We start from the raw sequence: 24,565 nt of genomic DNA, 5'->3' as shown, positions 1-24,565 counted from the left end.
GTGTGAAGGGGGCTGATCCCTATGGGTTACACATGCAAATCAGCAGGTGGAGCCAAATTATTTATCTTAAGGGAGTCTGAGCTTTTCTTTCCGTCATTCACACACACAAAGATGACCTGGAGAACATGAGCCTTCTGCACATTTCAGAATTGAATTAAGGATGTTTAACAAATATCAATACTATCATCAGAGATGCAACGTCATCAAGCTACAGCAAATTAGCTAAGAAATATGATCCATCCATCCATCCATTTTCTACCGCTTGTCCCTTTTGGGGTCGCGGTGGGTGCTGGAGCCTATCTCAGCTGCATATGATATCCATTTTTTTGCCATATACCATATTTTTGTTTTTACAGCTAGGGTACCTAAGTTATATTATTTAACTAAATAAAATAAGCCTTCAAAAAAACTCTTCCGCTGCCTTTCTTTGCATCCAACCAGATACTGTACATTCTTGGTAGTAGCATCATGTCCTTAGCGCAATTCAAGATCGTTTCTTGATGCTATCTGCTTTTTTAACATCAGCATAGCCATGTGAGATATTTGTAATCTGTGCAAATATTACAGCGGACATCAGTTAAAACAAGTTGTAGGGAATCCGCAAATCCTCGTGTGACGTCATAGGTCAACCGGAAAAGTAATTCAGTTATACGCGCTAAAATGAAATAAGCGCACCCTTGGACTTCGCATGTAGGTGTGAAAATACAAAAAAACTAACTATTTGGGAAATCAGTGCATATTAATTGCAAAAATTATGACTAAAGCGGTGAAGCTGTATTTTCATTTTAAATAGTTTATTTAGGTAATATTGTGGAGGGGGGTGTGGCCTGCGGGCCTGCTGCGGAACGGGGTGTGCAAGGACCGGCCTCGAAGACAGCGACAGGTGAGTGGATGGCCCAGGTGTGCCTTGTTATCTAATCACCTGTCGCCTTTATTAGCAGCAGCCGGGACGAGACAGTGTTGGAGTTGGAGTAGGAGCCAGAGAGAGAGAGAGACACGACCAAAGAAAAATACATTTTGCTGGAAAGCAAAAGGCTCTCAACATTTATGCAAATAAAACAGTGTTGTACTGTGAAATCCGGGCTCTCATGGCAGTGTGTGGTGGTCCGAGGAACCCACTAGAGGGCAACCTCCACAAATATCTATATATATTATTATATTTTATTATTAATTCAATTACAATGTATGTTATCACTGTGCAATTGTATATGGATGTATTTTTCTTCAATTTATATTAGGGATGTCCGATAATGGCTTTTTGCCGATATCCGATATGCCGATATTGTCCAACTCTTTAATTACCGATACCGATATCAACCGATACCGATATCAACCGATATATACAGTCGTGGAATTAACACATTATTATGCCTAATTTGGACAACCAGGTATGGTGAAGATAAGGTACTTTTTAAAAAAATGAATAAAATAAAATAAGATAAATAAATTAAAAACATTTTCTTGAATAAAAAAGAAAGTAAAACAATATAAAAACAGTTACATAGAAACTTGTAATTAATGAAAATTTGTAAAATTAACTGTTAAAGGTTAGTATTATTAGTGGACCAGCAGCACGGAAAATCATGTGTGCTTACGGACTGTATCCCTTGCAGACTGTATTGATATATATTGATATATAATGCAGGAACCAGAATATTAATAACAGAAAGAAACAACCCTTTTGTGTGAATGAGTGTAAATGGGGGAGGGAGGTTTTTTGGGTTGGTGCACTAATTGTAAGTGTATCTTGTGTTTTTTATGTGGATTTAATAAAAAAAACAAAAACCAAAAAAAAACAAAACCCCAAAAAAAACAAAAAACGATACTGATAATAAAAAAAAACCATACCGATAATTTCCGATATTACATTTTAACGCATTTATCGGCCGATAATATCGGCAGACCGATATTATCGGACATCTCTAATTTATATGAGTCACTTCTTTTCCCTCATATTTAATTAGTATTTATTTTGTAATTATCCTGAACTAAGCCTTGATAATAATCTTTGTGATTAACACATTGTTTCATATCATTCGACAAGGTTTATCCTCTTAAAGTGTAAGTAGGTAAGTAGTAATTATTGGATACAATTCAAATCAAGGGTAAGATTACTAATTCAGTGTTAATATTTAGGTGGGCCCCAAAGTCAAAAAGCATCGCAGTGCTCAGGTGATGTTTTTCTTTGGCATTGTTACTCAACAAACACATAATGTCTCTGGGAAACAGCATTCGTAGCAAGGATGAAAGTGTTATTGCAGCTTACTCTGGGCAATTTGACCAGCACATCCCTTGGTGGAGAAAGAGCTTAAAGCTGCCCTGCTTGGAGCAGCTGATGCAGTTATCGCTGGCGCCCACGCAAGCTTCGCAGTTAGGCGAGCAGCTCTCACACAGCTGAGTGGCGGAGTTAGCGTAGGAGCCGGAGGGACACTGCACCACACAAGAACTTTCCTGGTCCAGGAAATAGCCTGTGACACCACCATGCTCATGAGAGACATCATGTTTGGGATTTTTAAAGCATGACAGAAAGTGTTGGTACCTTCAAAACAAGAGGAACAATCCAGTGGTTGTGGGCCGAAGCAGGTCTTGCAGGACATGTCACAGGTGTGACATTTAGCATATTCGGCTGGAATAAAAACAAGCGGTATAAAAGTTATAAAATACATGCATCTCATAAATGTTAGCAGACTCACCACATTTCAGCACCCTTTTTTTATGGTTTATCTTCTCAAAGCAAAGTACTACCTTGGTAGTCACTTATGTCCCCACCTATTTAGACCACAATTGCTGTGTTTTGATTGATCTTTTGTGCATAATAAATAGAGAATCTGGAGCACCTCGCGATTAAATTCCGATTCTTGGGGTGACTATTCGATTCAGAATCGATTTTCGACCTAACACAATTCTTGTAATATATTATTTGGTATATAAATGATAATAAAAATGTCAGGTTCAAACACTGATAACATCTATTAAACAGAGACAGAATTCAATTTGGCTCAATTGAGGAGAAACGTCTGGGCTGTACTCTTTGTACGGTCTCCCACCACGCTCGGACGAAAGATTGTACGCATCCTCTCTTATTTGGACTTTCCCTGATTACATGGCAACAGCTGTTTCTAAAGGGACAGGGGTCATAAACAGCCGCTGCCTTTGGTCACAAAACAGTTCAAAGAAAAGGTGCCTGGAGGGGGGTCAGGTCCTGCTTCCTCTCCGCTTTGTAGATCTCGGGTCAAGACAAAATCTTCCTGTGGATTACAATACATCAAAGAAGCCGACCCCTTCATGTCGCTTCCCATCCTACACAGTGGAGTTTTACAAGCCTTCTGCTTGGTAAGATCAAAGACAGCTTTTGTCGGCTCGCCGGGAACTCATGGCAGCAGAAAGTTTTGTGATAACTTAGATACAATTATTCTGACAAAAACCTTTTCAAAACAGGTTACAGGTTACAAAAGCTCCTCTTGGCTGCTTGTGTACCACTTATACACGCCGTGTTGGCCTTTTTACAATTATATTTACAAAAATCACAATATGTTAACCAATCTAATAAAAGTAAATAGAGCAACCCCATTGAGAAAACTTACAAATTCAATACTTAAAAAAAAAAAGGAAAATCAAAAATTAATAAAAGCAACATTATCAATAATAATAATAATATCAATATTTTTTTAATTTTTAAATTAAAACAATGATTCTTAAAAAAACGTTTTGCAAAACAAAACAAAAACCAAAAAACATATTTTTAAATCGATTCTCTAAAGTTATGAATCGATTAAGAATTGGAATAAATAAAAATTGTTATTTAGATTTGAATACATATTTTTAGCACCCTTAATTTAGATAATAATATATAATGCTACACAAGCTGTACACTGCATACCTCAGTGTCAATTTTGTTGACTAACAATTTCCGTCTTAGTTATCGTAATCAACCAATTTTCCCCTGACTAAAATGAGGCAAATTAAACATTTTAGTCAACAAATAATAAACAGTTAAGTTTCATTTCACTGTTTTATATTACGTTTCCACCACTGACTGTAGAAACTTTACAGTAACGTTTTACTGTAAAGATTCCACAATCAGCTCGGGCTTTTGGCTCGGTAGCTAGCACGCTCGTCTCTCAGGTTCGAGTCCCGGGCAGAACGGAAAAGCAAAAACCAGACCGGATGGGTCACAGTAGCAGTGGAAAAAGAAGAAATGCCTGAAAAATATCTATTAATATTGACCTGCGGAGCATAAAATGACTAACAGTTTCCTTCCTGACCATAACGATTAAGCTACTTTTTTGTTAAACAAATGCTTTGCTGGTTAATTTAAATAAAAGTTATTTCAAGGAAACTTTAAAAAAGGCCATTTAACTTCTCATTCAATGTGTTTTCTTTATTTTCATGACTATTTATATTGTAGATTGTCACATCAAAACTATGAATGAACACATGTGGAGTTATGTACTTTACAAAAAAAGGTGAAAAAACTGGAAACATCTTTTATATTCTAGTTTCTTCAAAACAGCCACCCTTTGCTCTGATTACTGCTTTGCACACTCTTGGCATTCTCTGGATGAACTTCAAGCACATTTGAAGCTCATTGAGAGAATGCCAAGAGTGTGCAAAGCAGTAATCAGAGCAAACGGTGGCTGTTTTGAAGACACTAGAATATAAAACGTCCATCCCATCCATCCATTTTCTACCGCTTGTCCCTTTCGGGGTCGCGGGGGGTGCTGGTGCCTATCTCTGCTGCATTCGGGCGGAAGGCGGGGTACACCCTGGACAAGCCGCCACCTCATCGCAGGGCGAATAAAATATAAAACATGTTTTCAGTTATTTCACCTTTTTTTGTTAAGTACATAACTCCACACGTGTTCATTCATAGTTTTGATGTGACAATCTACAATGTAAATAGTCATGAAAATAAAGATTGAATGAGAAGGTGTGTCCAAACTTTTGGCCTGTACTGTATATATCAGGGGTCACCAACGCGGTGCCCGCGGGCAACTGGTAGCCTGTAAGGACCAGATGAGTAGCCCGCAGGCCTGTTCTAAAAATAGCTCAAGTAGCAGCACTTACCAGTGAGCTGCCTCTATTTTTTAAATTTTATTTATTTACTAGCAAGCTGGTCTCGCTTTGCCCGACATTTTTAATTCTAAGAGAGACAAAACTCAAATAGAATTTGAAAATCCAAGAAAATATTTTAAAGACTTGGTCTTCACTTGTTTAAATAAATTCATAAATTTTTTTACTTTGCTTCTTATAACTTTCAGAAAGACAATTTTAGAGAAAAAATACAACATTAAAAATGATTTTAGGATTTTTAAACACATATACCTTTTTACCTTTTAAATTCCTTCCTCTTCTTTCCTGACAATCTAAATCAATGTTCAAGTACATTTACTTTTTTTTATTGTAAAGAATAATAAATACATTTTAATTTAATTCTTCATTTTAGCTTCTGTTTTTTCGAACTTATTCTGATTAAAATTCAAAAAAAATATTCTGGCAAATCTAGAAAATCTGTAGAATCAAATTTAAATCTTATTTCAAAGTCTTTTGAATTTCTTTTAAAAATTTTGTTCTGGAAAATCTAGAAGAAATAATGATTTTTCTTTGTTAGAAATATAGCTTGGTCCAATTTGTTATATATTCTAACAAAGTGTAGATTGCATTTTAAACCTATTTAAAACATGTCATCAAAATTCTAAAATTAATCTTAATCAGGAAAAATTACTAATGATGTTCCATAAATTCTTTTTTTAAGTTTTTCTCTTCTTTTTTTTGGTTGAATTTTGAATTTTAAAGAGTCCAAATTGAAGATAAACTATGTTTCAAAATGTAATTGTCATTTTTTTTTCGTGTTTTCTCCTCTTTTAAACCGTTCAATTAAGTGTAAATATAATTAATTATTAATAATAACATAGAGTTTCAGGTAAATTGAGCAAATTGGCTATTTCTGGCAATTTATTTAAGTGTGTATCAAACTGGTAGCCCTTCGCATTAATCAGTACCCAAGAATTAGCTCTTGGTTTCAAAAAGGTTGGTGACCCCTGGTATATATTATAGTCAACCAAATTCTAGTCAACTAAAACTAAATATAAACAACACAAAAAATAATAATTAGTCATTTTGGCTGACTGAAATATGTAATTTTGTTGATTAAAACTAGACTAAATACATATATGTTCGTCAAAAAACAGTGACTAAAACAAAATTAAAAACCGCTGTCAATATTTACACTGGGCTACTCTAAAGTATAACCACAGTTTAATTTCTTGTCCCTTCAGAAGATATACTGTGATAAAGAAAATATTGTTGAAATGTGAAAATTGTAAGCACTTTTGTGAAAACTGTACATCACATAAATAAAATGGTTCTTGACAATAATAGCCTGGCTGATAACATTATTGGTACTTCAGAAGTGACAAAGATCAATGTGGGTGCCGGAGCTAGGCTTTCTAGAACTGCTCCATTAAAGTGGCTCTCAGATGACAACGTGGGTGTGCCCACTCTGCTCGAGTGCCCTCCAGCAAGACATCAACCATCAGAGAATGAACCCAGTTCGACTCTAATCTTGTGTCTGTCCAATACTAGCAGGTGGAAGGGGAAAAGTAGCCACCTTAATGGCTATGAGGAAGACTTACCATCAAAGTAGTGGCCCAATGGGCAGTTAGCCAGAGGGCACTGCCCATGAAGAGGAGGGTTTCCAGCGAGACAAAGGTCACAGTCTGTAGACCGAGGCCCGTGACATGTCTGGCAGGAGCTGTGGCAAGACTCACAGCGCCACCCAGTGGTGTCAGTGAAGGTCTGCTGCGGGCACTGTTGAACACAATTGTCTCCTAACAGGGAAGAGACAACAGTTGAAACATTGAAATCCACTATGAAAATAACTACATCGAATTATTGTGTGAATGCTCCAAAGCATTTTTTTCTACACCAAAATTAAAGGCCTACTGAAAGCCACTACTAGCGACCACGCAGTCTGATAGTTTATATATCAATGATGAAATCTTAACATTGCAACACATGCCAATACGGCCGGGTTAACTTATAAAGCGCAATTTTAAATTTCCCGGGGAACTTCCGGTTCAAAACGCCTTTGGAGGATGACGTATGCGCGTGACGTCGCGAGGTCAACGCGTTATGCCGACATGCCGACATATTAATTATAAAGTGGCCCGAATATGAGTTTAAATATATAATCATATAATCTGTCATTATTCACTCAGTTTCCCCTCACTTCATAGCGTAAGTTAGTGAGCCCCTTTAGTGCGTCGGTATCCAATCCATTCCACTTGTTCATATAGAAAATGCCCACATCACTCAAAATCCAGTCCGCATTTTCTCTGCGACCTTGCTTGCGATCCTGCAGGTCTACGAAGCACATTAGCACACAGCACTGCAGAACAAGAACCTTGTGTCTGCAATTGTAAATAATTTAGTTTTTAAGTTTTGTGTTTCTTGTAGAATCTATATAAAGTAATATACATTAGCCTATTGTTAAAATAATGAAAACAACATCATTAAATATATATTTTTTATTGTATTGTTACATTAATAGCTGTTGTATTATTATAGGATGGCTTGTTAAACATTTCATAGGATTTTCAGAGGGTGGAAAAACCAAGATATTTAATATAAAATGTAAAATGAATAAATACATAAAAAGAAAAAGAAAAAAAATGGTTAAAAGCCATCGTCCCGGGGAGCATTTAATTTCATCCCGTGCATTTTTTTTTACCATCCCCGGGACGACGGGACTACGTTAATCTCAAACCCTGGAAGTTACATTTTATTGTTTGCATTATTTGTTTCAGCATTGCACTTTGAAGATGGTCCCTCAGCTCTGTGACAGTTTTGGCTCTTTTTCAGATCAGCAGTCTTTCTTATTTACAGCATATATAAAAGTTTCTCATTTCTATTCAGACTTCCATATATATTTAATTTCCTTAACGGCTTGCCATAATATATATATATATATATATATATATATAAATATATTATATACAAGCCAAATTATCTCGGTCCAGATATTACTTTAATTCAAGTATTAAGTAATATTTCCAGGGCTTGCATTTACAACCATTTTAGTCACATATGTGTCCAAAATGTAATCTGTGCAACTTCAAAATATTTGGGAACAAACAATTATTGTATTGTGAGCTAAAGTGGTGGCATTAGCCTCTATGTTGTGAATGAATAACATAGAGGCTAATGCCATGACTTTCATTGTGTTTCAGTGTATCTTGAAGGATCATGCAAGTCATTGTTTCTTATTGATGATGTAAACAAAATGTCACTGTGCAAACCCATGTTTGTTGTTGTACTGAACCCAGATTGAAAAGAAACCGACTGAAATAATGATAATAACAATGAATATTTTCTAAGTCTTTGTTAGCCGTTTGTGAAGTTTTGTGCTCGTGCGCTACATTCGCTCGCATCCTGCATCTCCTGGGGGCTAAGCCCCCCCCGTCCTTAAAAGCTAGTGACGCCCCTGATTCAAACTAATTACATTCATACTACATTCTGTCAGCGTTTCACTTGAACTTCAGCATTGGAGCATTCACACGCAATTCCTTCAGGAATTGCCTCATCTAGTTGTTATTTTTGTGGTTATATTTATTTTTATATCATTTTAATAAGATTATGTGACATTTATCTTACCTATAACATTTTTTACAAAGAGAATACAACCTAACATGCCAATTGAAAAGCAAAAAGCCATGATTTGCATATCAAATCTTTCCCATTTGCGCACACAAACTTGATTTGCAATCCAAATGAAGACTCATGACTGAGTGTCAACTGAATATGGACACCTACACAGTGACTGCATGTAAAGACACTATAGTACTGCGTTGACATTAAAAAAAATGGTAATAAGAGAAGAAAATGGGAAAAAAAGGCCAAATATGGTACCATATAAGAAGTAAGCAGGCTGGCAGGCAAGGCAGCGTGCGTCACTCCTACAGTCTGTGCAGGATGTGGGACAGGACAAACACACACCCCTGCTCCAGTCCTCATATGTGCTGCGGGGACAGTGCTTGCGACACTGGTGTCTGAAACTGGGAAGGAAAAAAGTTAATAAACAACCCGAGTGTAATACCAAACATAATATTTACGCATACTCAACAGTGATTTGTCTAAATCCAAGCAAAGTTTATGCGAACAAAACTCTTCAATTAATTATTGACCAAAAGTTTTAAGAGCCAATATGTCGGCCTATTGTGACATTTTAAATGGACCTTTCAAAGTGACACAATAGAAGATGAATGTTGATGGAGGCAGTTTCCACCCACATAAAGCTGGATGAAATGACACCGGCAACTGTTTTGTTGGCAATAGAACTTCCATTCTTTTTTTTTTTTCAAACTTATTGTGCTTATTCCCCCCCCCCCTTCCCCCCTCACATACAAAAAGTTAATGGCCATTTTATTTGCAGCTCAGAGGGTGTCATTAAAGGGGAATTGCACTTTTTGGGGGGGAATTGTGCCTATCATTCACAATCCTTATGTAAGACAAGAACACATATGTTTCTTTTTTTATGCATTGTATTTTGTAAACTAGCAAATTCCCACGGAAATTTTGATGGGCCTGCTATCTGTGCCCTGGACCTCTGGCCGGGGGTCGTCGGAAGCCGCCATACTTTTAAGATGGTGCCGAGTGTCTGAATCCGTGAGTTTTAGATGTAACTGTTCAAAATGAGCTACAGAGCTAGCCTAAAACATTAAAGTCAAAGTACCAATGATTGTCACACACACACACCAAGTGTGGTGAAATTTATCCTCTGCATTTGACCCATCTCCTTGTTCACCCCCTGGGAGGTGAGGGGAGCAGTGGGCAGCAGCGGTGGCCGAGCCCGGGAATCATTTTTGGTGATTTAACCCCCAATTCCAACCCTTGATGCTGAGTGCCAAGCAGGGAGGTAATGGGTCCCATTTTTTATAGTCTTTGGTATGTAAGCATTAGCATGCTTACATTAAAATGTAAAACTTAGCATGTGTGCTAACGATGGCATGCTAACAGTTATCATGTCTCACATATCAAGTAACACGGCTGTAAGGTGTATAGCTGCGGAAGTAGAGAAAAGGGTGAAAAAACAGCAAAAAAAAAGTTAGCATGCTAATATTAGCTTGCTAGTATGCGAACTTTACATGCTTTACATGCTACCAAGTTATTTGACTCTGGGGTAAACGGAAGCAAATTTAGCTAAAAAAACATCATGCTTATGTTAGCATGCAAGCAAGCTAACGTTAGCATGCTATCAGTTAGCTTGTGTCGAAAGTAGACAAGTGTGTGAACAAAATGAGACGTTAAGCACCGAGCTATGTGAAAGTATGACTGAGCTACAAGAAGAGGTAATCTTGTCTTTTTGGCGTTTGTCTCAGAGCAATCGTCCATTAAAAGGGTATCTACCCATTCAATTGGCCCATTTTTTAAAATATTTGTGAATAGCATCACCATGGTAACACGAAATGTTGCCAACTTAAAGTACCGCCGTAGGCGCGAGTGAGACCTTTCCGCCGGTATAACATATGTGGGGGTTCGTCAGCCCGTTCGTCACGTATTAAGCATAAGAGAAACGTGCGGAACTATAATAATTAAAGTTGAAGTATGAGGAATAATAATATGGGCTGCTTGCATTGCAGCAAGCCCATAATAAACATTACCAAAAGACAAATAACAATGGAGCCAATGAGAGTCGCTCTATTCCGCCTATAAAGCGCTGTAATAAACCCAAATAAATGTTTTGTTGTAAGTATATATGTAATGTAGTAACAGGATCTATTGTCATATTTAGGTATTTTGCTCATTTTAAGCATACGGAGGCATAGTCATTTTACAGAAGCATCACAACATTTGCTTCTCCCTTCAACAACAACAACACTATTAATCATGACAGATTTAATGAGAGCCATCAAAGACCACTGATACATTTTATATATATATATATATATATATATATATATATATATATATATATATATATATATATATATATATATATATATATATATATATATATATATATATATATATATATATATATATATATATATATATATATATATATACTCACATATGTACCAGGCCCCAGACACCGACCAATGTGGCCGCTGAGTAAAAATAATTGCCCATGCCTGATATAGCAGCTCAAGCTAGTTAGCTCTATGTCAATCAATCAAAGTTGAGTTATATAGCCCTTAATCACAAGTGTCTCAAAGGGCTGCACAAGCCACAACGACATCCTCGGCTCAGATCCCAGGGCCACTAAAAATAGTTTGTCTGCGTTAGCCTCTATAATAACAATATCGCTAAAACTTGGTTAATATTCAGGTCACGAGATGTAAATGCAGTATTGTTGGTGGTGAGAAGACAAGAATCAGCTGCCAGGAGGAGATCGTTAGTGGTTTGTTTACAAGTGCTGTGCAGGGTCACACCAGACTGGAATTTAACAGTATGTGGGAGTGAATCTGGGAGGAGACATTTTTTATCAAGGATGAATGGTAAATTTGAAATGTGACGAAGGTTGTTGAAATGATTTGGATCTGAGACAGGTTTTTTTCAAAATTGACGTTATGACTGCTGTTCTGAAGGCTGAGGGGAACATTTCTAGGTGTGAGGGAAGAATGGATGATATCAGCGATGAGGTGGATCAGTGAGGGGAGGCAGTGGATGATCTACATGACAGGTGGATTAATAACACATTCATTCAATCACAAGCTGATTCATTGTTATTGAATAATAATAAGCTTCAAAACATTGCAACTTTTGCTGCAACTTTCTGAAAAAGCTGACAAATTCAGGCGTTTAGGGCTGCAACAATAACAAATAAAAAAAAGTGTGAAAAATCCTGGAAGCACTTATTGTAAATGGAGAACTACTCTAATTTTTTTGTGATAGAGTGATTGGAGCACATACTTGTTGGTCACAAAAAACATTCATGAAGTTTGGTGTTTTTTTGAATGTATTATGGGTCTACTGAAAATGTGAGCAAATGTGCTGGGTCAAAAGTATACATACAGCAATGTTAATATTTGCTTACATGTCCCTTGGCAAGTTTCACTGCAATAAGGTCTTATCTTTGTCCATGTGAGGTCAGATGAAACACACATGGAGCTGTTTTGCCACAATACCCAGCAATATGTTTGGAGGAGAAAAGGTGAGGCCTTTAATCCCAGGAACACCATTCCCACCGTCAAGCATGGTGGTGGTAGTATTATGCTCTGGGCCTGTTTTGCTGCCAATGGAACTGGTGCTTTAAATGGGACAATGAAAAATAAGGATTAACTCCAAATTCTTCAGGACAACATAAAATCATCAGCCCGGAGGTTGGGTCTTGGGCACAGTTGGGTGTTCCAACAGGACAATGACCCCAAACACACATCAAAAGTGGTCAAGGAATGGCTAAATCAGGCTAGAATGAAGGTTTTAGAATGGCCTTTCCCAAAGTAATGACTTAAATGTGTGGACAATGCTGAAGAAACAAGTCCATGTCAGAAAACCATCAAATTTAGCTGAACTGCACCAATTTTGTCAAGAGGAGTGGCCAAAAATTCAAGCAGAAGCTTGTGGATGGCTACCAAAAGCGCCTTATTGCAGTGAAACTTGCCAAGGGACATGTAAGCAAATATTAACATTGCTGTATGTATACTTTTGACCCAGCACATTTGCTCACATTTTCAGTAGACCCATAATACATTCATAAAAGAACAAAACTTCATGAATGTTTTTTGTGACCAACAAGTATGTGCTCCAATCACTCTATCACAAAAAAATAAAGAGTTGTAGAAATTATTGGAAACTCAAGACAGCCATGACATGATGTTCTTTACAAGTGTATGTATATAGATAGGCCAAATTATTTTAAGCCAATGTGGCCCCCGAATCAAAAAGTTTGGGGTCCCCTGATGCAATGAGTGATTGATTGAGACTTTAATTAGTAGATTGCACAGTACAGTACATATTCCGTACAATTGACCACCAAATGGTAACACCTGAATAAGTTTTTCAACTTGTTTAAAGGCCTACTGAAAGCCACTACTACCGAACACGCAGTCTGATAGTTTATATATCAATGATGAAATCTTAACATTGCAACACATGCCAATACGGCCGGGTTAACTTATAAAGTGACATTTTAAATTTCTCGCTAAACTTCCGGTTGAAAAGTCCTTTGGAGGATGACGTATGCGCGTGACGTAGCCAGTTTAACAGAGGTATGGCTTCCCCATTGAAGCCAATACGAAATAGCTCTGTTTTCATCTCATTATTCCACAGTATTCTGGACATCTGTGTTGGTGAATCTGTTGCAATTTGTTCATTGCATTATGGAGAAAGAAGCTGAGCAAGCAAAGAAGAAAGTTGTCGGTGCGAAGCGGAGTATTTTGCGAGGGAAGTCAGCAACACAACACAGTCGGTGTTTCATTGTTTACATTACCGAAAGATGCAGTCAAGATCGAAGAACTCGGACAACAGAGACTCTTACCAGGAGGACTTTGATTTGGATACACAGACGCAAACGCGATACCGTGAGTACGCTTCCAAACATTTGATCGCTTGCTATAACTAGCTCGAGCTAGTAGCTAAGAGCTAGGAGCTAGCATAACAGCCACCTAGGTGTTTGTTATGCGGGATTAATTTGTGGCATATTAAATATAAGCCTGGTTGTGTTGTGGCTAATAGAGTATATATATGTCTTGTGTTTATTTACTGTTGTAGTCATTCCCAGCTGAATATCAGGTCCCACCCGCGCGCTTCCAAACATTTGATCGCTTGCCCGTACGTGCGTGTCACGTACGTAACTTTGGTTAAATATATAAGCTTTATGAACCTTGGGTTAGGTGAACGGTCCTTTGGGCTGAGTGAGTGTGTGTGTTGTGCAGGTGTTTGAATTGTATTGGCGGGTTTTATGGACGGGATCCCGTCCATATAACCCGCTCGAGCTATAACTAGCTCGAGCTAGTAGCTAGTAGCTAGGAGCTAGCATAACAAACACCTAGGTGTTTGTTATGCGGGATTAATTTGTGGCATATTAAATATAAGCCTGGTTGTGTTGTGGCTAATAGAGTATATATATGTCTTGTGTTTATTTACTGTTGTAGTCATTCCCAGCTGAATATCAGGTCACCCCCGGCTCTCACAGCATCTTCCCTAACTGAATCGCTTCCACTCCCCACTAGTCCTTCACTTGCACTTTCCTCATCCACAAATCTTTCATCCTCGCTCAAATTAATTGGGAAATCGTCGCTTTCTCGGTCCGAATCTCTCTCACTTCATGCGGCCATCATTGTAAACAATAGGGAACTTTGCGGATATGTTCACCCGACTACGCCACGCTACTTCCGGTAGGGGCAAGCCTTTTTTTTTATCAGATACCAAAAGTTGCGATCTTTATCGTCGTTGTTCTATACTAAATCCTTTCAGCAAAAATATGGCAATATCGCGAAATGATCAAGTATAACACATAGAATAGATCTGCTATCCCCGTTTAAATAAAAAAAATTCATTTCAGTAGGCCTTTTTAAGTCGGGGTCCACGTTAATCAATTCATGGTAAACATACCCTTGCCTATGTCACAGCAAGTTACATTTTTTAACTTTTGAGGCATATTTTTCCAGAAAATGTTAGTTTGAGAGGTTCCACTTTACTTCCGAAAAGCCAAATTCTGAAAGGCAGCGAGCTCATTAGCCACAATCCGCTAATCCTCTCAGTGTGTTGTGCCGACTTCCCCTATAAGAGTCCGACCACTGGCTGCAATCTCTTGTGGCGTTGCCATGGCGCTAAGATGCATTGGTTGTTTGAGGGGGAACAGCTGGAGGCGCCGCGCCGCATCCATCAAGTCACGCAACAATAGCAGCTGGCGTGGACCCGACGCCGTCTCTGAAAACGCACCACTTGAGAAACCGCGGGATGTTTGAGGACCCCTCTGTGCAAATATTAGACTCTCCATTCCACCGAGACACAACAGCATTACCAAAGCAACGCCTCCTCCCTTCCCGGTGTGCGTGTACGATCGCTGAAACACGCCGTGGGCGCACCATCAAGTTAAGCTGCAGGCGAGGAGACCAAACCTGTTGAGTGTTGTCTCAGTCATTTCTTATTTCCTTAGAGAGGAAGCTAAATGTCAATAAATGCCAAACATCCATCATTTCTTCACGGAGCCAGACCACTCCAACACGCTCATTACTTTCACATCAGCGACTTACACCACAAAAAAAAAAAGACAACCACAATGTATCCCATAGGACATTCTCCATCTGTTTTTGATGACAATTGCCAATTGTAACATTTTAATTAGGCCTGGGCGATAAAACCAAAACAATTAGGGTGGTACGGTACACTAATATAGTATTAGTATTGTACTAGTACTAGTACCGCGATACTAATGAATCATATTCGGTACTATACCGCCTCTGAAAAGTCCTGGTCCCCCGCCCCTCTTTTTGTTAACGGGCATTACGGCTCATCGTCACGTCGTGACATTGCTGGTTTTACGAGCAGAGAAGCATGTTCGGCAGCACACACACACAGGCTACTTACAAGCAGACACAGTGTGTAGACAGAAAAGGGAGAACGGACGCATTTTGGCCTAAAAACGAACGATAAAGGTGAAGCTATAATACTGAAGTGTCCTCAGGAAGAGGTGCTTTAAGACATGGCTAGCGTCCATCCACAGTCGGCAGTGTTTTAGCTACTTCTAAATCACTAATCCTCGCCTCCATTGCAGCAAATAAAGTAAGTTTCTTACAAGTAGCATTATCACTGGAGGATGAGGAATAGCTAAACATGCTTCACTACACACCGTAGGAGGATACAATAACTCACCGGCGTCACAATGTAAACAAACACCATGGGTGGATTTACACCCCACATCCATTGTAATGTTACCAAGTACAAGAGCGTATCTAGTCGATATTAGTATGATTAGATCGATATTTTTAACGTCACAAAATCTTTTTCCTTTTTAAAATTCATATTATGTTTATAGACTCAGGAAATACGTCCCTGGACACATGAGGACTTTGAATATGACTAATGTATGATACTGTAATTACTTGGTATCGGATCGATACCTAAATTTGTGGTATCATCCAAAACTAATGTAAAAAATCAAAGAAGAGAAGAATAAGTGATTATTACACTTGAACAGAAGTGTAGATAGAACATGTTGAAACAGAAAGTAAGCAGATATTAACTGTAAATGAACAAGTAGATTAATAATTATTTTTTACAGCTTGTCCCTCATAATATTTACACATTAATAGAATGGAAATATGCTACTGCATACGTCAGCAGACTAATTAGGAGCCTTTGTTTGCTTACTTACTACTAAAAGACATACTTGCCAACCCTCCCGTTTTTAGCGGGAGAATCCCGGTATTCAGCGCCTCTCCCGACAACCTCCCGGCAGAGATTTTCTCCCAGCAAACTCCCGGTATTCAGCCGGAGCTGGAGGCCACGCCCCCTCCAGCTCAATGCGGACCTGAGTGGGGACAGCCGTTCTCACGTCCGCTTTCCCAGCAGCTTGCCTGCCCAATGACGTCATAACATCTACGGCTTTTAGAGAGTAGAGTGCACAACAAGGAGAGAGAGTTCTTGGTTTCTTACGTGGGTTTATTGTTAGGCAGTTTCATTAACATCCTCCCAGTGCGGTAACAACACACAACAACAGCAGTCACGTTTAGTCTACCGTAAAGCAGTTTGTCTGCCGTAAACAGCAATGTTGTGACACTCTTAAACAGGACAATACTGCCACCTACTGGATAGCCTGCAGAACACTGAAATTCAAGTATGTCTTTTATTTATATGTATAATAAAATAAAAAATAAAACAAATATATATATATAGCTAGAATTCACTGAAACTCAAGTATTTCATACATATATATATATATATATATATATATATATATTATTTATATATATATATATATATATATATATATATATATATATATATATATATATATATATATGAAATACTTGATTTGGTGAATTCTAGCTGTAAATATACTCTCCTCTTAACCACGCCCTTAGCCACGCCCCAACCACGCCCCCCCCACCCCCCCCCCCCACCTCCTGATATTGGAGGTCTCAAGGTTGGCAAGTATGTAAAAGATAAGTTGTCTCGTATGTTCACTATTTTATTTAATGACAACATTACAATAATAAACATGTGTTTACTGTACCGTAAGATTTTTTGTTAAAATAAAGCCAACAATGACATTTTTTGTAGTTCCCTTTATTTAGAAAAGTACCGAAAAGTATCGAAATACATTTCGGTACCGGTACCAAAACATTGGTATCTGGACAACCCTACCCTTGACAAAAAATACATATTTCAATCAAAAATAACATTCTGATGTATTCACATCTCACTTATTCGCTATTATAACTTTGAAACATGACATTCGTTTGTTAGTTAACATTACCTTTTACCACTCTCTAGTGTCATTTCCAACTGAAAAATTAAAAAAAGAATTTGACTTAAAATTTTGCCAGGGCATTTATCATTTTAAGGCTTACTAATATAAAATGTTGCACACGCGCACATACAGTATATGTTTAAGAAGAGCAGTAAACTGTCATCCCATGTTGACTTTTACCTTACAATCACCTGCTGCTGTGATTCACAAGTGGTGACACAAACACACCAGCTCCTCCCTTCTCTTTGCATACACCTATTATTACCTGTTTGAAGCAAACCTTTCCCTCTGAGCTCCCAATGGCTCAGGTAACACTGTCGCATTCTGAATAGACGGTAACCGGACTCACATAATACCAGAAAGCGGGGGGAGAAGCTCACAATCAGAGGTCTGTTTAAGCTCTCTAACCGCTGATTCAAAGTAAAAGGGAGATTGATTAGTGGGAAGTGCAACAATGAAAATATTATATAAAAAGTAATTTGCAACACAGGGGCATTTCAAGGGGGAATTTCAGAGCAGCTTTGAGTGCAGCCGTCCTAACAGATGTTTAATTTTGACCAAAATAGGCTTCACAAGTCAAACATTTGTACTTCCAGCCACCATCGTGCAGGGCTTCAAATCAGTGCTTGCTTTTAACTTATCATATTTTTTGTAATGAAATCACATGACCGTGATGGTAATGGAGAAATAGAACCGGAAATGGGACTGACTGCAACATAGCAAATATATATAGTTGTCCAGTACAACATAGATAAAACAATTCATTAGACCAGGGGTCGCCAACCCCTCGATCGCGATCCACCAGTTGATCTTTGGGACCTTATCGGTTGATCGCGAAAATATTAGAAACATTTTTTAAATCAATATGACATTAGTGACACCCCCAACCAGAGTAGGATTGTCCTGATACCAATATTTTGGTACAGGTACCGGTACCAAAATGTATTTTGATACTTTTCTAAATAATAATAAAGGGAACCACAAAAAATGGCATTATTGTCTTTATTTTAACAAAAAATCTTAGGGTACATGAAACATATGTTTCTTATTGCAATTTACTCCTTAAATATAATAGTGAACATACCAGACAACTTGTCTTTTAGTAGTAAGTAAACAAACAAAGGCTCCTAATTAGTCTGCTGACGTATGCAGTAACATATTGTGTCATTTATACACCTATTATTTTGTACACATTATGAGGGACAAACTGTAAAAATGAATTATTAATCTACTTGTTCATTTACTGTTAATATCTGCTTATTTTCTGTTTTAACATGTTCTATCTACACTTCTGTTAAAATGTAATAATCACTTATTCTTCTGCTGCTTGATACTTTACATTAGTTTTGGATGATACCACACATTTGGGTATCGATCCGATACCAAGTAGTTACAGGATCATACATTGGTCATATTCAAGGTCCTCATGTGTCCAGGGACGTATTTCCTGAGTTTATAAACATTATATGAATTTTAAAAAGGAAAAAAGATTTTGTGATGTTAAAAAATATCAATGTTATCATACTAGTATCGACTAGATACGCTCTTGTACTTGGTATCATTACAGTGGATGTCAGGTGTAGATCCACTCATGACATTTGTTTACATTGTGATGGCGGTGAGCTATTGTATCCTCCTACGGTGTGTAGTGAAGCATGTTTACCTATTCCTTGTCCTGCAGGGATGATACTTGTAAGAAACCTACTTTATTTGTCGCCATGGAGATGAGGATTAGTGATTTAGAAGTAGCTAAAACACTGCAGACTGCGCCTGGACGTTAGCCGCTAGCTCGCTAGCCATGTCTTAAAGCACCTCTTCCTGAGGGTGTTTCAGTGTTATAACTTCACCTTTATCTTTACTTTTTCGGCCAAAATGCGTCCGTTCTCCCCTTTCTGTCTACACACTGTGTCTGCTTGTAAGTACTCCGTGATTGTGTGCTGCCAAACAAGCTCCTCTGATCGTAAAACTAGCGAAGTCACGACGTGAAGATGAGGCGCCGTCATGCCCGTTAAAAAAAAAAAAGGGAGGCGGGGACTGGTACTTGTTAGAGACGGTATAGTACCGAATATGATTCATTAGTATCGCAGTACTATACTAGTAGGGATGATACTCGAAACCGGTTTTCCCGGTTGTTTGATAAGAAAAGAACCGAGTCCTCGGACTCGAATCCCTTTTTGAGAACCGGTACCCGTTATCGAGACCACTATGATAAAGAAAAAGAGTTGATTCTTTATTTGAATCCCGTCCCGACCAGTAATGCTCCGTGAGACATCACAAGAAATGACGTCACGTAGCTCAGTCATTAGGCGCAGATAGCGAAAGCAGGAAAATAATGGACGGGATAAAGTGCTCCAAGGTGTAATAAAGTTCAAAACAAAAGCTATAATCCATCGAATAACTTTACTGAGAGATTTTAGCAGGGTAAAACACATGACGAACACTTTTACCACCAACCGGAAACATAGCAACCAGGCTAGCAACGCACCTCCTTTACGGCAGCTGTCGCAACGTTCTTAAAGCAACCGCAGCACATACATATATATACAACACATCTCCCTTTTTTAACTTTTGTTTTTCTTTCCTCGTAAACAAAACAAAATCACACTGTAGATGTGTTGTTTGTCTAATTATAAATAATGCAGACGAGGCGTGTTGGCTGAGTTCTTGACGTTTACTTTCACAGCGTGGCAACATGCAACACTTTTCGGGGCTACAGCGCATGCTCGTAACTCCCGTTGCATGCTGGGTAGTGTAGTTGTTATATTCTCTAGCTCATAACATTTTTCCCCCTATAAAGAAATAATGTTAACTCAATAAAGTGTATTTCTTTTTTTAGCTTTAACTTTTCATTTTTTAGCATTGTAACCACATTTGCAAACAACTTTTCTCTTCATAGAATTTTCTTTCAATAAAGAAATAAAGTGCAAAAATGTCAAAGCGTCATAACAAACAGTTATGTCAAATAGCAGCAGAATTGCACTTTTTGGAGAGCTGTATTATTTTCAGTTTTGTGCCCAAGGGACTGATTTTATTTAACACTATATTATTATTTATACACCTATAGTGATCACAGAGACAGCTTGTTTTTGTGTTACTGTATATATTTGTTTCTCTGAAAAATCCCACTTAATATACTTTGGGTAACAACAGTCAATATTTATTTATTTTATTTTATTTTTTTAGGTGGGTAACAGTCAATATTTATTTATTTATTCGATTTTATTTTTTTTATTATATAATAAAAGTGAGCTTTTGTTAAACCAAATATTGTGTGTTTTTTTCCATATACAACAACCTATCTGGACTCGATAAGAGAATCGATAAGGAATCGGTTCGATAATAGGATTCGATAATAGGCTCGAACTCGATAATTCCTTATCAAACATCATCCCTATATACTAGTACCGGTATAACGTATAACCCTACCGGAAAGTGAGCAATAGGCACGCATTTTAACCCCTGAACACGCCTGCACGCTTTTCCTCTCTTCAACCTGACATCCCACTGTTCTCGACACCGCAAAATATATTGCAGCCTCCTCTGATAACAATACAGTATGTACCACAATATGCAATTTGGTAGAACCATTTCAAAACGGGTTAAAAAGGCCTTTAATTTGGCTGCTGACGTACTGTATGCCGTAACATATTGCATCATTTGCGGTTGTATTACTTTGTTCAAATATTAATAATTCACTTGATAATTCAATGTTAATATTTTGGCTACTTTCTGTTGTTAGATGGTTCTATCTACGCTTATGTTCAAATGTAATTATTCTTATTATTCTGTTGTTTGGATACTTTACATTAGCTTTAGGCAATACCACAAATGTAGATGTCCAATACCAAGTAATTACAGGGGCAGTATTGGTTGTATTAATGCTAATACTCATACTTGAAATGTTTAAATCATTGAATGATTTACATTTTTTATCACAATTATAATCAGACAAAAACACAGGATGTTGGTGTAACAATATCAATTAAATATTTAAAAGATTTCCTACTATTGGCTCTGATTTAAATATTTACTTTTTTGCTGTTAAAGCACCCCTGTGACCAGGGACTTCTTTTCTGGGTTTGTAAAAAATAACAAAAACAACTAAATTTTTTGAGATAGTGAATGTGGAGGGGGGCGTGGTCGGCGCGCCTCCTGCGGGAAGGGAGTGTGTATGGCCCGGCTTCGAAGCCCAGCTGACAGGTGAGTAGATTGCCCAGCTGGGGCTAGTTATCTAATCACCTGTCTCCTTTATCAGCAGCGTCCGAGGTCATGAGGGGGAGAGAGGAGCAGACACGCACGAGCGAGCAGGAGGCCGCGAGCGAGACAAACCGAGAACGTTGCCCAACATAAAAAAGGAAAATAAAAGACTTGTTGAACCCCGGACTTGGGTCACGAGGATTCTGTCGGTCCCCGGGGAACCCACACATAAAGACTTCCGCAGTGAACAATTATCGATCTAACAACTGTGGTATCGACCGTATTGTTATGAGGTGGTCCAATACAGCGACAGTCGTGTTCCCAGGATGCAGAACGACAGGAAACGGTCAGTCTTTTAATTTCATATACAAGGTGAAAAGCAAAAACGACGTGCCGCTTGGAAGCGCACAGAAAGAACAGAAAAAGCTGGGCGAGGTTAGCAAACGTGAACTGTTGCATAGAGCGAACAACAAGTAAGTCTTACCGTAGCATTGAGCAAATAGTAGCCAAAAGCAAACCCACGTAATTGTCGCATAGAAAATAGGCACAAGGAAACCAAAGTAATTGTTGCATAGTGTGAACGGCGAGACAGGCATAGAAGAGAGCGTAATTAGTGCCGCCAGCAGGTGGGGACACTAATTAATAAACAGAAACTAGTGTGTGTGATCAGCGCACCTAGCAACCAGAACATAAACAAAGCAAGAAGCGCTGAAACAGAAACAGACTCAAAACCAAAGAGAATAACAACAAAAAGCATGACAAAGCATTACCTGACACATACTGTATTCTGTTACTATACTTGGTATCGTTACTCTCGATATGTGTATCATTCAAGAGCTCTACCTGGAGCGGTTAGCATTTAGCATGGCTTATTGTATCCTTGTCTGGTGTGTAGTGTAGCAGGTTTCGCTATGACTCGTCCTCAAGGGATGAAACTTGGAAGCGAGAATGCTGACTTAGAAGTGCCTTTGCATTGTGGAGGGACATTAGCCGCTCACGAGGACGTTACATTGCGTTGAAGATGGGTTTGTACGCTTGTTATTGTCAAATTTGCAGACACAGCGAAGAATGTGTTATCAACATGCATTTTCTTGATATGACGATTGCATTAAAATGTATATCGCCGGTCATCCATTCATATTTATTAGGGATGTCCGATAAGGGCTTTTTGCCGGTATCCGATATTCCGATATTGTCCAACTCTTTAATTACAGATACCGATATCAACCGATACCGATATATACAGTCGTGGAATTAACACATTATTATGCCTAATTTGGACAACCAGGTATGGTGAAGATAAGGTTGGTTTTTTTTTAAATAAAATAAAATAAGATAAATAAATTAAAAACATTTTCTTGAGTACAAAAGAAAGTAAAACAATATAAAAACAGTTACATAGAAACTAGTAATTAATGAAAATTAGTAAAATTAACTGTTAAAGGTTAGTACTATTAGTGGAGCAGCAGCACGCACAATCATGTGTGCTTACGAGCTGTATCCCTTGCAGACTGTATTGATATATAATGTAGGAACCAGAATATTAATAACAGAAATAAACAACCCTTTTGTGTGAATGAGTGTAAATGGGGGAGGGAGTTTTTTTGGGTTGGTGCACTAATTGTAAGTGTATCTTGTGTTTTTTATGTTGATTTAATAAAAAAAAAACAAAAAAAAACACAAAAAAAACGATACCGATAATTAAAAAAACGATACCGATAATATCCGATATTACATTTTAAAGCATTTACCGGCCGATAATATCGGCAGGCCGATATTATCGGACATCTCTAATATTTATATAATTTATATGATATATTGTCAGTATCGAGTAACCCTATTAGGCAGACAATTTGTTAAGCATATACAAATACTGTAGATTTACTGAGGTCATGCTAACATGATAGCGGTGAATGGCTAGCATGGAAATGATGAGAAAAGCCTGTCGAACAAACATTTTCTTGTTCACTGGCTGTGAAGTTTTGTTTGGCATCTTCAAATGATAAGGAGATTTATTTTATTTTAATTGATCTGGATTGTTTTAAGACTGGTAAACTTCTCCAGGTAAAAATAAATTAAAGTTAAAGTACCAATGATTGTCACACACACAACCTACCCATCTCAGGGCGGACACTCTAACCATTAGGCCACTGAGTAGGTTAATTAACTTTATAATATTTACAGGATCATGGGTATGGATTACGGGATTGTTTTGCGACATCTTGAATTTGAGATTCCAGTCATTTTACTTTCCGAATCAATTTCTAAACGGTATAAAAACTTTCTCCCCCTCAAGGTCTTTCTATTGTATCCTATTTTCAAATAACCAGAGTAATGTCTAAAGACACCTTCATCATAAGAGAGTTAGAAACTGTCACTCAGTAAAAGATCAAATGAAAGGAAAATAAAAAAACTCACAGAAAATAACCTTCGGCACAGCTGTTGCACATCTCTGGCTCTTCTGTAAAAAAAATGGAAGAATGACAACAGTGATGCACTGAGTTTCATAGATATACATGACCTTCAGTGCAATAATACACAAGAATGCCAAAGTAGGACTTTTACCTGTGGAACATGTTTTACAGCCTATTTCACAGTCAATGCACTCGCCGGTGTCAGGATCCTGAACCTGTCCTGGAACACAGACATGCAAATCTTACCATCTGTAGCATTTCTAATGACTTCTTTGCATCTAAGTTCCATTTTTAATACAATGAATATGGTAAATGATCGCATCAAAGGGGACCTATTATGCAAAACCAACTTTTCCTAACTAATGGTACCTGATGGCGGCGCGCCATCAAGTACAAGATGGCGGCGCGCCGATGACACGATGGCACCTTAAATTGGAGTCCTTAATCTCGTTATATGCAAATATAATGACAATAAAGTCCATTCTATTCTATTCTGTTTTGGCGTATTTGGGATCCGCATAATTTGAAATCAAGC

General features: G+C 37.9%; 1 protein-coding gene across 1 annotated transcript in view; it reads right to left on the bottom strand.

Annotated features, from left to right (window-relative positions):
• The window catches only part of LOC133658836 (proprotein convertase subtilisin/kexin type 5), a 68,010-nt gene that overhangs the window by 30,124 nt on the left and 13,321 nt on the right, over positions 1-24,565 (bottom strand). The window contains exons 3-8 of the mRNA XM_062061282.1: positions 24,182-24,250; positions 24,035-24,077; positions 8,911-9,056; positions 6,636-6,830; positions 2,540-2,626; positions 2,267-2,468 (exon numbers count right to left, since the gene is read on the bottom strand). Coding sequence (XP_061917266.1) covers positions 2,267-2,468; positions 2,540-2,626; positions 6,636-6,830; positions 8,911-9,056; positions 24,035-24,077; positions 24,182-24,250 — 742 coding nt within the window. The remainder of the gene's footprint in view (positions 1-2,266; positions 2,469-2,539; positions 2,627-6,635; positions 6,831-8,910; positions 9,057-24,034; positions 24,078-24,181; positions 24,251-24,565) is intronic.

The sequence above is a fragment of the Entelurus aequoreus genome, linkage group LG10 (genome assembly GCF_033978785.1).
Source record: "Entelurus aequoreus isolate RoL-2023_Sb linkage group LG10, RoL_Eaeq_v1.1, whole genome shotgun sequence".
Lineage (NCBI taxonomy): Eukaryota > Metazoa > Chordata > Actinopteri > Syngnathiformes > Syngnathidae > Entelurus > Entelurus aequoreus.
This window is presented reverse-complemented; position numbering and strand designations above follow the sequence as displayed.